Source organism: Dromiciops gliroides, chromosome 2 (genome assembly GCF_019393635.1).
Source record: "Dromiciops gliroides isolate mDroGli1 chromosome 2, mDroGli1.pri, whole genome shotgun sequence".
In the NCBI taxonomy this organism is placed as follows: Eukaryota; Metazoa; Chordata; class Mammalia; order Microbiotheria; family Microbiotheriidae; genus Dromiciops; species Dromiciops gliroides.
The window spans coordinates 590,088,775-590,102,568 of NC_057862.1; the positions used below are offsets into that span (position 1 = coordinate 590,088,775).

General features: G+C 37.3%; 1 protein-coding gene across 5 annotated transcripts in view; it reads right to left on the reverse strand.

Annotated features, from left to right (window-relative positions):
• The window catches only part of VRK2 (VRK serine/threonine kinase 2), a 152,936-nt gene that overhangs the window by 82,215 nt on the left and 56,927 nt on the right, over positions 1-13,794 (reverse strand). For all 5 annotated transcript variants that reach the window (XR_006355071.1, XR_006355072.1, XM_043989831.1 and 2 more), the window contains exon 8: positions 7,468-7,600. Coding sequence is in view for 3 of the 5 variants with exons in the window: in XM_043989831.1 (XP_043845766.1) it covers positions 7,468-7,600 (133 nt within the window). In the remaining 2 variants the exon portion in view is untranslated. The remainder of the gene's footprint in view (positions 1-7,467; positions 7,601-13,794) is intronic.

Consider the following 13,794-nt stretch of genomic DNA (forward strand, 5'->3'; position numbering starts at 1 on the left):
TCATTTGGCAGACAGTATGAATTGAAAAACAACTACTTCGAGTAGCTAGGCAGTGCAGCAGATTGGATGGAGTGCTATGCCTGGCGGCAGGAAGACTTGAGTTCAAATCCAGTCACACATACTTACTAGCTATGTGATCCTAGGCAAGTCACTTAACCTTTTGCCTCAGTTTCTTGAACTGTGGGGATCCTAATAGCACCTGGCTTTTGAAGAGTTATTGTAAGGATCAAATGAGATAATATTTGTAAAGTGCTTAGTAGAGTGGCTGGCACCTGGACTCTATGTGAATGTTTATTCCCTCCCTAGAAAAATGACTGATACCATGAAGAAAAAGGACAGGAAGATAACCAAAGCAAGGAAATCCTTCCCCAAGAGGCTGATGATGAACATGTGGAAAATCAAAAAAGCAAGGGGTTTCTTCTTGTTCTACCTGGGCAACAAATGGAAATCAGGACCTGTGAAGTTCTATCTGGAGTGGTAAAGAGCTAGAAGTTTTTATGATGACTTCTGGCATCCAGATCTATGATTTCATTGGAGGGAAGATCTCCCTGGTATGAATACTTTCTCCTCCACTGATACTGTAATGTTGCAGCTTACATTCTTAGAGAATAGCGTTTAATGCTTTATTTGAAGTATAGCATATTGCTCTCCCTTTCAGAATCAGCAGTAATATCCAGGCAGTAGAATAATGGCCTCTGAGTCAGGAAGACCTGGATTTGCAGTCATGCCTCTGACACATTCTGCCTGTGTAACCCTGGTCAAGTTACTTAACCTCTCTAAGAATATAAGATGCATAATATTGTAGAATACATTTGATGTAGAGTCAAGAATTGGGCTCAAACTGAACTCAGCCCCTCGCCTTACTTGCTCCATCATCTTCTTCTTCATCATCATCATCATCTCTAGTATTTATATAGCACTTTAACTCTTACAAAGCACTTCACAAATAGAATTTCATTTTATCTTCACAAAAACCTCAAGAAATGGGATAATAGAACCTTCATTCTATAGATAAGGAAACTGAGGCAGATAGAACTTGCCCAGAGTCATACTGCTATGTGAATGTTTCAGGGTTAGATCTAAACTCAGATCTTCCTGATTCCAGTCCAGTGTTACTTCTAAGTTTCTGTTTCATCATTTATAAAATGGAGACAATAATTCACTTACCTCACAGGTTTTTATGAGAACCAAAGGAAATTTTATGTAAATTGTCTTGCAAAGGAAGAACAGGTACTACCATTGGTAATGTTAATAATAAATAGTATCCGACCCTGGGCAAGCAACTTAACCCTCACTACCCCACCAAAAAAAACTAATAATAATAATAAGTATCCATCACAAAAAAATAATGACTGCATGCCTAACCAACTAAGAAGATCTGTTTTGCTTTATTGGTTTATATGATAGAATGAATCCATCACCCAATAAAAGAGTTATGTTAAGAGTACAAAGAAATGTGGTTAAGATATATGCCAACACTGAAAAGTCAACCCCAAATGCCAAATCTGAGAGGGGGAGGAGGGAAGGCAGAGGGAAAGTGAAGAATTGTGTCCACAACAAATGCTGTTTCTTGGATGATATATGACACCATATTTCTTATTAGAGCTGATATACAGACTATGGAAAACAGCCAATTTTATCTACATGTAGACATAACCACCTACTTCTATGCTATTTGACTAGCCATTGTTTGAACTACACATGGTACCTCATTAAGAAAGGGGTTAATTTTTTCTGTCATTTGCCATTTAAGAAAACTAGTAGAGAGCATAAACCATATCATTTTTCCAGGTTTTGAAACATGTAAATACATTTTCAGTTTATTTCACATACGTTTTGTAAATCTGAGGGCTTGATTATGAATAAAGTGAAGCCATGCAAGAAATAACACTTTTAAGACTTAAATTTCCTGCATATGTGGCAAGTGGCTAAAAACAACAATAATAATAATACAGGACATAACATTTCCTTCTACTGCAAAAAGAAAAATTATCCCAAAATTTCCTGTACACCCCCAATATATTTGAAGAAGAATGTAATTTAGATAGCTTTTACTCTTCTTATGGTCATCAATGATGGCAAATTAAAATGGGTCTTACATACTCAACGCACAGGTCTGGAGTATTTAGAGAAACTCAATATGTTAAGTGCAGTATATCTCCAGAGAAATTAGGTATCGACTGCATGCCTCAGTGAGTAGAAAATCTACAAAAATCCATACTACGTATTGATCTAAATATTACTTTTTAACACTACTAACAATGTAACAAATTTTAAAAAGGTGCATTTGACGCAGATATAATTCTCTTTAATTATCAAGCAACAATTCTGAAGTGCTGTATGGTTTATACATCTTAGGTTTCATAAAAAATAAAAAATTAACAAGGAAAAATTTCAGTCCAATGTGCTTTCTTCTAATTTTACACTAAACGAAGCACTTTAGTTTCTCAGAAAATACCTTTGGGTCACATGAAAGAATTGAGTTTGGAATAATCCATGATTAAAAATATATACAAGATTTGCTTCAGTAATATCATCTTTCTTTTTTTGTTAGCAATAATAGAACAAGCTAATAACCAAGTAGTCTTTTTTAACTCAACTATAAGACAATCAGATGGAAAAGCTGATTGGCAAAAATCACCTCTTACAAGCTACCTCATTATAAAAAACTCAATTATTCCAAACAAAAATGAGGTTTAGATCTTCAGTTCCCAGATCACCATTACAAATAGCAGCAAAAACTAGACACTAGTCAGATCACCATAAATGGCCAACTCATAAATCAATTCTAAATTGAAACTGGAATATTTCATTGGGTCTGACCAAATGTGCCAATGTCAACATTTCTGAATTTTTACAGTAGGTGCACATCAAATATTCTGAGGGTTTTTTTTTTATTTATACATATTAAACTATGGTATTTCTTTGTTTTCAGAGCAGAGGGGATGCTACTCTTGGAGTAAGCTACATAACTAGTATACAAAAAGCTAACAAGTAAATAAATGTTAAGGGATGTGAACCAATGCATTTGGGGACTTCCCCATATGAGTACGATGCTGATGGTGATGGTAAACCTTCTAAGAATAAAAGGCAGAGCCTAGGTTGTTGTTTGAGGCACACAGATTCTACTTGACTTAACTAGGGTAAAAAAGTTACCTGTCTGAAGAAGAATTTGGGTCTTTCTGACTCAAGCACTCTAAGCATGACACCACACTACTATTATTCAATTCATAGACATAGCAATTTGTGGATCTCTTTTGTTTGAACTTCAGGTGCAAATACTTTCAGGTCAATGAACACACAAATGAAAATATTTTGTTTATAACAATTGGTGAAGTGGGGCAGCTAGGTGGCGCAGTGGATAGAGCACCGGCCCTGGAGTCAGGAGTACCTGAGTTCAAATCCGACTTCAGACACTTAACACTTACTAGCTGTGTGACCCCGGGCAAGTCACTTAACCCCAATTGCCTCACTAAAAATAATATAAAATAAAATAAAAATAACAATTGGTTAAGAAACAATAACAACAGGGGGCAGCTAGGTGGAGTAGTGGATTCAGGAGGACCTGAGTTCAAATTTGGCCTCAGACATTTGACACTTACTAGCTGTGTGACCCTGGGCAAGTCACTTAACCCTCACTGCCTTCCAAAATAATAATAATAACAACAACAATAATAACAATCATAGCTAACATATAAACAGCACTTTGCATATATTATTTCACTACATCCTCACAAAAACTCCATAAGGTAGACTCTATTACCATTTCTACTTTCCAGATTATGAACCTGAGAATGGGAAGTTAAGTGACTTTTTCAAGGCCCCACACAACTGGTAAATGTGAGTCAGTGGTTGAATGTGTTCTATGTACTGTGTCATCTAACTGCCCCAAATGAAATGAAAACAACTGATAGTTTTCTCTATGTAGCTGTTATCTACCAACCACATGACATGAAAAATGTCTTCACTGAATTTCTGACTTGACTGAATCCTATCCACTTTGTAGTAAAATCAAAGAGGCAGGGCAACTAAGCTATTAGAGTAGAAAGGCAAAAAACTTATCTCAGTAATCCTAAAGAGGGTGTATAAGTCTGTCTTCTATTCCGAAGCTAACTGCAGGCAGTGTATAAAATCACTGAGAACTTACACCTATGGGCTGGTATCCCAAAACTGGCCTTGATATTATGGCTGGAGAGTAGAGTACATTGACAGGAAGAAGGGCATGAGAACCTGAAGACACCACTGCCTAGAAGAACAACTTATCACCAGGATGATAATGATGATGATAAAGATGATGGCTGCTTGTTCCATGCCTTTTCTTGTGCATTTGTTTGTCTTTTTGTGGTGTTTGTTTCTGAGAAAGTACTTCGGATTGAAGTATGCTTTAAGCTGCATAAGGAATTAAGCCCAGAACACAAAAAAAAGAGCAGGATGATGACAAAAGTTCAGAAACAGTCGTTTCCTTGACAATACCTTCTAAACTCTTCCATATTGTCTTCAGTATTCCTGTGTAAGCAGGAGTCACAGTTTTATAGAAACTGTACCAAAAAAAAGTATAAATGGAAAAAGGAGGAAGAAATTATATTACACCTACACTGTGTGCAACATATGGATTCATTAAAATTTTGTAAAAAATCAAATTCTATTTTAAATGGACTAGTAAAGATTTCTATTTTGAATCTCAGGGTGAATGAAGCCTTTTGCAAATTGTCTTTTGATTAATCTATCTTTCCAATAAATTTTCTATATGTTGTATTTGCTTAAAGCACATCATATCTATGGGTTAAGCCTGATAAAGAAGGAAATAAATTAGGAATTTGATAAGTTTGCTAAACAAATGGTGATCCTGGTTTCATCTTGACAAATCCAGAACCTAAATGCAAAGATTCATTGTCAAATCTTATTCTTTTCCAGGAAAAACAATGACCCCAAAAGTTACTGGATAATAGGGAAAAAAACCCTTCCTCTTTTCTTATAAAAGATAGCCTGTTCAGGTCATAATTCTATGCATTAGAGGAAAAGAATGATACAATTAGAGCTGGCATGGCACAAACCTAGGCCAGTCCAATAGAGAGCTCTAGCAGAGTGGCAGTTTCAGAGCTGGCAAAAGGAAACTTTTCTCAGTGTGCAAAGGTGGAAGCTATAGAAAAAAAAATGTAAAGTGAGCATTTACTGCCTCCAAAGTGCCAAGCTATTGAGCTAAGGTGGCACAATTTTATATTCTTGCCTTGGGTACAAAATTAGCTAGTTATAGGCTGCCAGAAAGTTCTACAGCATACTAGAATTTTAAGGATTTTTACTGGAGGAAAGAGGAGTGTGATTAAGAGAAAACAGTTCAAAAGTCACAATTAGCTCACTGTTGTAGCTGTTTCAGTTAAGATGGGTGAAATACCTGGGCCAATCATATTGTAGTACAGTTATATTACCAAAATAATGCCAGCTCAGGAGATGCAGAATTCCAGTTACAGTGATGTGAGAAAAACATCTTAAATTTCTCCCAAAAGTCCCACTCTGCCAATAATCTGGCAGAAGATAAAAATAAATACAATCTGTAACTAATTTAGGCAGAAAAAAGTTTTAACCTAAAAAACTATCAGTAAACATTTTAAAATATGAATATGAGTTGGATGAAAATTTAGTTATATAAGTGGTTTTCATTAGGTATGACAAATCTAAATTAAAATACATTTATTGGCCACCTGAGAAATGGTATGTGGAGGCAAATATATAAATAATTATTACTTTTCAAACATAATCCTACATGAGTAAAAAATAGTAGCTTTCTTTACTCTGTACTTAGAGGGAAGAGGCAAACCCCTACCTTTGAAAACTGACCCTGGGCTAGGCACAGTGACACACCCCTGTAATCCCTGCCACAATGTGGGTAGGCTAAAGCTGGTGGTTTATTTCAAGACTTCCGAGTTGCAGTAGGTTAAGCTGACTGGGTGTTCTCTTTAAATACATCACCAATATAGTGACCTCCAGGGAAAGGGGGACCACCAGGTTTGGGGACTAGGGAGTGGGGAGGTGAACTACCTCAGGTTAGAAAATAAGAGTATATCAAAACTCCTCTGCCAATAAGAGTGGGACCAAGCCCATGAGTGGCCCCTGTACTTGCAAGTGGGGCTAGACAGGAAGACCCAGTCTTTAAAAAAAAGAAAAATAAATTACCCTGAAAACACTTCCTTGGTGGAAGAAAATACAGCTGACAATCTTATTTCATTTTTCCATTGGCCTACCTTAAACTACCATGGGTTTTAATAGCTCTGGCAAATTATCAAGACCCTCTACATTACATGGTCAATGGTCCTTTTAATAGAAAAGGCAATAATACACAGTTGTTTGTGCCAACTAAAACTCGTTAGAAAGTATTAGTTTAAGGTAACAGTTCAGCAGCTATTAACAAGTGCAAGTTTCTAATTGTAATTAGTGACACTGTAGTCCTTTCCAAAAGGGTAACAAAATACCACTTCAATTGGGTTAGTGTATTTGAAAACATTTTTTAAAAAAAACAACAAAACTTTATAAAAACAATATTTTTTGCAAGCCAAAGTTTTTCAATAATTGCCATTTTTTCCACTAGCATAACATTCGAATTGACTTTTTGTCTTGCTGACATAGCAACTAAGAAAGTTGTGTTGCATTGACCACATTGATTGTGAACAAGGCAGCCATCAGTGGAACTTGGCGCCATATATTTTCAATATTGACCTCCCACTCCCTTTTCCATGGCTCTATGGGTCTGCTATTGGATTTGGACTGCAGTGTAATAAACAGCTAAGGTTTAATTAATGGTAAATGAATACAAGACATAGGTTATGACTTTAACTAATTAGGGAATTGTTGAATTAAGTCTGCCTTGGAATGCAAGGCAGTACAATCAATATCCAATAAAAGGACTATGTATGTAATTTACCTGCAAATGTGTTTCCGATACCATCAAAGTGAGTTTAAATAAGTAAGATATATGAAAAGCGACTGGGAGAAATTTTCAAAAGTTAACACTTTATAGTTTTGGGAAAAGGTTCAGTTTTTTTTCCCCTTCCCACTGAGAGATATCTTCAAATACTCTGACATAGAGACTGCCAAAAAAAAGGGGGGGGGGAAGAGTTCTATATGCATGCACTTTTTAACATACCAGTAAAATTCCTGACATTATAGAAAGGGCAGAGTTCCTGCACTGTAGGTTTACTAGTGCAAATCAATGAATTCCTGGCCAAACTACACATGAAGTTTTGTTCAGTATACCCATCTCTAGCCCCTTCTCACTTACATAAGTAATAGTTATCACAGTCTCTAGCTCTTTCCACTGTTGGAAGTGATATTCACGGCAATAACAGTAGCTCACACTTTCTGATACAATCTCACCAGTGCTCAAAATCTCACCCCTCTAGAAATGGACTATGCAGCCTGATTACTCATTCTGTAATCACACTACTGAAATAAAATAATAAAAAAGAAACCTACCTACTCCCTTGTGGGCATCTAAGCTGGTAAACTCTACTGTCCCATTATGGCCCTTTCTAGGATTTTCCTGATACTGTTTGTGGTTCCCATTGGGACAATATCTGTAGGAAAGTCCATAATCTGCAAGATAAACCTGGAAGACATGAACAGACAAATGAATAATGCTTTTGTCCTCTGAAAGTATAACCTTTATAATTAAGTCTTAAGAAACTGATAGGTTAAAGACAGCCTTAGATCTCCATTTTATTAAGCCAAATGGTGCCTTAGGATAAAATACATACAACTGGGGGCTATAACAACTAACCTCCCCATTTAAATCCTTCCTTCACTGTAGTCATATCTTATTTCTGGGCCGAGTTAGATTTTTTTTTTGCTTTTTTTATTTTGTTCTTAAGCTCTTTTCCCTCCAGGTGGGCATCCAGACATCATAAAATGCAATGTTGTCTTTTATCTGTCCTCATACTGAAGACCCATGTCTCTCTCCAGACCCCCTCCCTGGAATACATACATATGACAAAAGGAGGGGGGGAAGGCTACAAAGGTTTTTATTTTTTAAAAAACTTAAACATAATGTTATACGAGTTCCTATTAACAAGAAACATAAAAACAGTGGACATGCTGTAAAAGGCAATGACTCTTCAAAAAACACCATCAAGCTGTCTATGGGTAAGAATGGAACATCAATGCAGGACTTCTGGCCTTGCAGACCAATCTATATCATCACTGTTATCTTTGCAAGTAAGTCAGAATTGCAAGCAGGATCTCCAAACAGAATATAGATTGTTAGAAGTCAGAAAGCAATCCAAGTGAATTTTTCTCAGATTACATTGGAGGAAGAAAAAAAAGGAGTTGGTTTTATAGCTACAGCATCACTGAATGGTGAGCTATTTTGACTAGACAATTATTCTGACCCATGGTCAGAAAATGGTATTTTCCAAGGCACATATGTGAAGTCTACCCAAGAAAAAAAGAAACCAATCAACTTTTTTCTTCCTCCCTTAAATGCTACATTACTATTTTTTTAAGTTTTAGTGGGGGAATTGAAGTTTAATGAGGCGGATGCCCGAGGACAAAATTAAGGCAGCGAAACCTGAATTTTACAATTAATATCCATAGAAAGAAAACATAGTTTTCTTACTTTAATTTTAATCGAGCTATGAAAAAACTAAGATTATATTAGGAGAAATTTTCATCTACAAAGAAAAAGAGTAGCCCATTAGCATGCTTAGTTAGCTAGCTAAGGTACAACAGAAAATGAGGTTTGAGTTTCTTTTCTTTTTCAGTCTAATACTATTCTGTATCGAGGTCCTAGAAATCATTGTTTTCTCTACCCCAAGGAAATATGAACTATTGGAAGAATTGGTCACTTCAGTTAATTGTTTCTGTTGTGCAGTTATTTGTTCATTTCTGGACTGAACAACCCCTCAAAAATCAGAGACCAAGAAGAGCAATGGAGCCACATTCTCCACATGGCATACCACCATCTTAGAAGAATGAAAAGTACAAATAATTCAAAGAACAATGGAAAGAATCATGATGAAGACAGCATGTCAACAACAATGAGATGAGACCTAAATGGCATCATTGGGAACATACATGACCAGAAAAGGTGGTAAGTTGGTCTTGAAATAAAAATGAGAGATAATAGATGCATAGTCTATGTGTAATGGCACCCTTAAGATACAAGAAGAAGGAAAGGAAGGCCTAAATGTCATCCTATGGATCCTCTATAGAGAACAAATGGTAACATATAGACAGGAAAGGCACAGAATAAGAAATAGTGGAAGGGCTACAATTATCAGGATGTAAAAGGAGTACATACATCCATGAAATCATGATTTTAGCAAAGTACCAAAGAGTACCCAACTGGGCACTCTAACAGTACAGACGGACATTTCTTTGCACAACTGATAGATACCCTCTAAAAGTATAACCTTTATAATTAGATCCTCGTTAGCTAACTCATAAAAAACAATTAAATGAAAACATGCATAGATTTAAAAAATAAACTGAATCATTTTAAAGGCACTCAGGGAACTGCTCTTTTAAAGGAATCCTCAAATGAAAAGCATTTTAAAAGTTAACCACTCAAGAAATAGGAAAAGCAACAAACGCTTACAATCTGATGAGGGGAATAAGACATGTTTACAATTAAAGAGGATACCAGGTAGAATGTCACGAAGGCAAAAGAAATGCCTAGACAGAGTGCTCCAACTAATGTGAGTGGGGAGCATTCACTTTCACCTTGGGGTGAGCGGGGGAAGGGCAGCTCAAGAACAGATTCATAGAAAAGATAATAAGCACCTTAGCTAGGAAAGGAAGAGAATGATTTCACTAGGCAGACACGAGATTAACCAATCAAATATTTATTGAGCACCTACCATGTTCCAGGTACCGCGCTAAACACGACACAGACATTTCAACTGATCTTTACAACAACACTGAAAGATAGGGACTATCATCCCCATTTTACAGAGGGAAGAGTAGGAAGAAAAAAGATTAAGCATCTTACAGCATCTATTACAAGCAAGGCACTGTGCAAAGCACTTTAAAAACATCTCATTTAATGAGGAAAGTGAGTTAACAAGGATTTAAATTAAGATAGAGAAAATATAATTGGAAAGGAAATGATGGCTACAAGATTTTACTAAGAAAGATGAGGAAACTGAAGCAAACAGAGGTTAAGTGGCTTGCCCAGGGTCATACAATGAGTAGATGTGTAAGGTCAGATTTGAACTCAGGTCTAACTGATTTCAGGCCCAACACTCTATTCACTGTACCACCTAGCTCAACAAGTATTTATTAAGTACCTCCCATAACCCAGGCAGTGTGCTAGGGATACAAACATAAAGAATCCTGTTCTCAAGAAGCGTATATTCTTTTTTTTTTTTTTTTTTGGTGAGGCAGTTGGGGTTAAGTGACTTGCCCAAGCTCACACAGCTCATTAAGTGTCAAGAAGGAGCGTACATTCTAATGGGGAAGACAACAAATATGTATATAAATATACAATGAACAGGTATATAGGGCAGCTAGGTGGCGCAGTGGCCCTGGATTCAGGAGGACCCGAGTTCAAATCTGGCCTCAGACACTTGACACTTACTAGCTGTGTGACCCTGGGCAAGTCACTTAATCCTCATTGCCCTGCCCCCCCCCCCAAAAAAAAACAGGTATAAAAAATAAGTATGAGATAGTTAAATACAAGATGATTGGGAGGGTAAGCATTAGTAATTGAGTATCTGTATGTGCTTCATGTAGAATATAATACTTGATTAGTGGTTTGAAAGCAGAGAGGAATGCATGGAGAGAGAGGTGAGTTGGACACACAGTCCAGGCTCAGTGGTCAGCTAATAAACAAGCATGGACACAGGTCACAGGACATTCTCTGTGAGGAAAAGAGAGAATGCCAGTTCTGCTATATTCAAGAATATAAGATAAAGATAAGATAAGTAATAATAAATAATGGAGCTGGAAAGATAGGCTGGGTTCAGGTTATGAAGGGCTTCAAAAGTGAAACAGAGCCTTGGGGAACACTAACAGTTAGGAGACAGGATATGAATTATAACCTGCAAAAAAGATTGAGGAGCAACTGGACAGGTAGAGGAAGACAGCGTCATGAAAATCCAGTGAGGAGAGAGCATCCAAGAGAAGAAGATGGTCATCAGCATGAAGAAAAATGGCAGATGGGCTGATAAAGATAAAGCCTAAGAAAAGACCATCAGATGTGACAAGACAGGAACGGCCTGAGAGAATTCTTAGTGGGAGAATGCATATTACCTAATATGGGGTATGTGCCCCCAACAGAATGTGAACTCATGGAAGGCAGGGATATTTTTGGTTTTGTCTTTGTATATTTAACACCTAACATAGCACAAGGCACATAGTAGGTGCTTAATAAATGCCTGTTTGTGTCAAAGGAAGGAGAATGGTAGGAAACTTGCAATGATAGATTGGAGTCTCATTGTAAAAGGCAATAAATGCCACTCTAAGAAGCTTCTCATCTAACTGATAGGCAATAGGGAGCCACTGAAGTATTTTGAGCAGCACAGTCATATATTTAGAACTGTAGAACTAGACTGGGAGACCAGACAGGAGACAATTATAACATCCCAGGAAAAAGTTAATGAGGATTTAAATTAAAGTAGAGGCAGTATAATTGGAAAGGAGATGATGGATGCAAGAGTTTACCAAGGAAGAATCAATAAGTCATAGCATATAATTCAATGGATGGGATGAGAGAAAAGGAAGAATACTAGAAAATTTCTAAGTTTTGCACTTTGGAGGCTTGGAGGAGTGACAGGAAAGATGGAAAGATGAATAGATTTTGTCATTTTTGTTGTTGTTGTTGTTGTTCAGGGCAGGGAGGTGAAGGTATGATGTTAAATTCAATTTTAGACAGATTATCTGAGTGGACATGTCCAACAGGCAACAGGAATAATTTAAACTGCAGGAGTGAATGAGATCGTCAAGGAAGAAAGCGCAGAGAAATAAGGACGTCAAAGATAGACCTTCAGGGGACAACCTTAGAGGAACAGAATGTGCAGGTGAAAAGTAGGTGAGAACTTGTTGCAGGAGCCAAAGAAGGAGAGGTCTAAAGAAAGACAAGTCCATTATACCAAAGCCTACAAGGAAAGGTCACGAAGCAATCAATCAACAAGCATTAATGAAGCACCTACTGTGTGTCAGGCCCTGGGCTAAGCACAGAGAATACGGAGGGGGGGGGGTCCCCATCTACATTCTAATGGTATGGAGCCATACTGCAAAGGATTGAGGAGGAAGGTGGTGACATAACTGAGGGAACTAGTTTAAATTATATTTTAGAACATTAGGAGTGAAGGGAAGCAGAGACACAGACTGAAGGAGGAGACGGCAAAGGAAGTTTGGGGTTTTTTTGGTTTTGTTTTGTTTTTTTTTAAGTTTTCTTTTAGTATAGGGAAAGACCTAAATATGTCTATATACACTGGAAATGGAGACAGTGGAAGGGTAAGATTAAAGAATTGCCTTACGGCCTTTTTTCCTCTCTCTATAAACTGTCCTCTGGCAATCTTATGGGCTTCCACACAAATCAAATTACTTCTCCATACAAAGATACCTCCCAAGTCTACATGCCCATCCTTAACTTCTCCTGAAACCCTTTCTTTCCTAAATGTCATTGTTTTCCTACTGTTATGTTCCTCCCAAACATCCTCCAACTCATTTGCCATTATGTAAAAAGTCTTCTGGACAAATAAGTAAAGCTAATGTTTTTCTAGTAGGATTGTGAATAAACTGTATAATTAGAGAATGTTACAACTAAGGATATTAAAGATCATTAGATCACCTACTCCAAGCAAAGATGGGAACTGAAGCCAAGAGAGCGGTTCAGGGATATACTCAAAGACACAGAGCTACTTACAAGAAAATGAACTGGAACTCTTCTATTCCTTTTTCAGCCCTCTTTACACTTGATAGAATCAGATGCAACCTCAGTGGCCATCTAGGGTGTTAAGGTTTGCAAAGCACTGTAATAGGTTATCTTATTGGAGCCTCACAACAGGGTAGCTGTTATTAATGTCTCCAGCAGAGCAACTAGGGGCAAAGTAGATAGAGTACCATGTCTGAAGTCAATAAGCCTTCCTGAGTCTGGATTCAGCCTTAGACACTAACTAGCTGTGTTACCATAAGAAGTTGCTTAACCCTGTTTTCCACAGTTTTCACATCTACAAAATGAGCTAGTGAAGGAAATGGAAAACCAGTCTAGTATCTTTGCCAAGAAAACCCCAAAAGAAATCACAAAGAGTCAGAGACAACTGAAAAACAATTAAACAACAACATTAATGGAGGAACCTGAGGCACAGATTAGGTGACTCACCTAGGAGTCACATTGCTAATAAGTATTTGTGCCAGGATTTGAATTCAGGTCTGCCTGACTCCAAGTCCAACACTCTCACCCACTGTGCTACTTAGCTGCCTCATACTCATACCTGAACAAGTATATCTTAAACATATCCAACAGTTGGCCATCCAGTTTTTGCTTAGAGACCTCTAGTAAGGAAGATCCCAATCTGTCATTGCAGTCCAATGTATTTTGGGATGGCTCCAACTCTTAGGAAGTTTCTCCTTAAATGGTACAAAACTTTGTTTCTCTGTAGCTTCTAACGACTCATCCTAGTTCTGCATCTGGCGCCAAGGTTTGTCCGAGACTTAACATATTCCATTAGAGGTTGACAAAAACCCTTCCAATCTGTTTCATGAGCTGCCAGGACCAAAAAAAGCTACCATCCAAAAAGCTTCTCTACAAAGAGATAGCTCTACTATCCCTGAGATGGAACTTCAATGGCTTTCATGCAG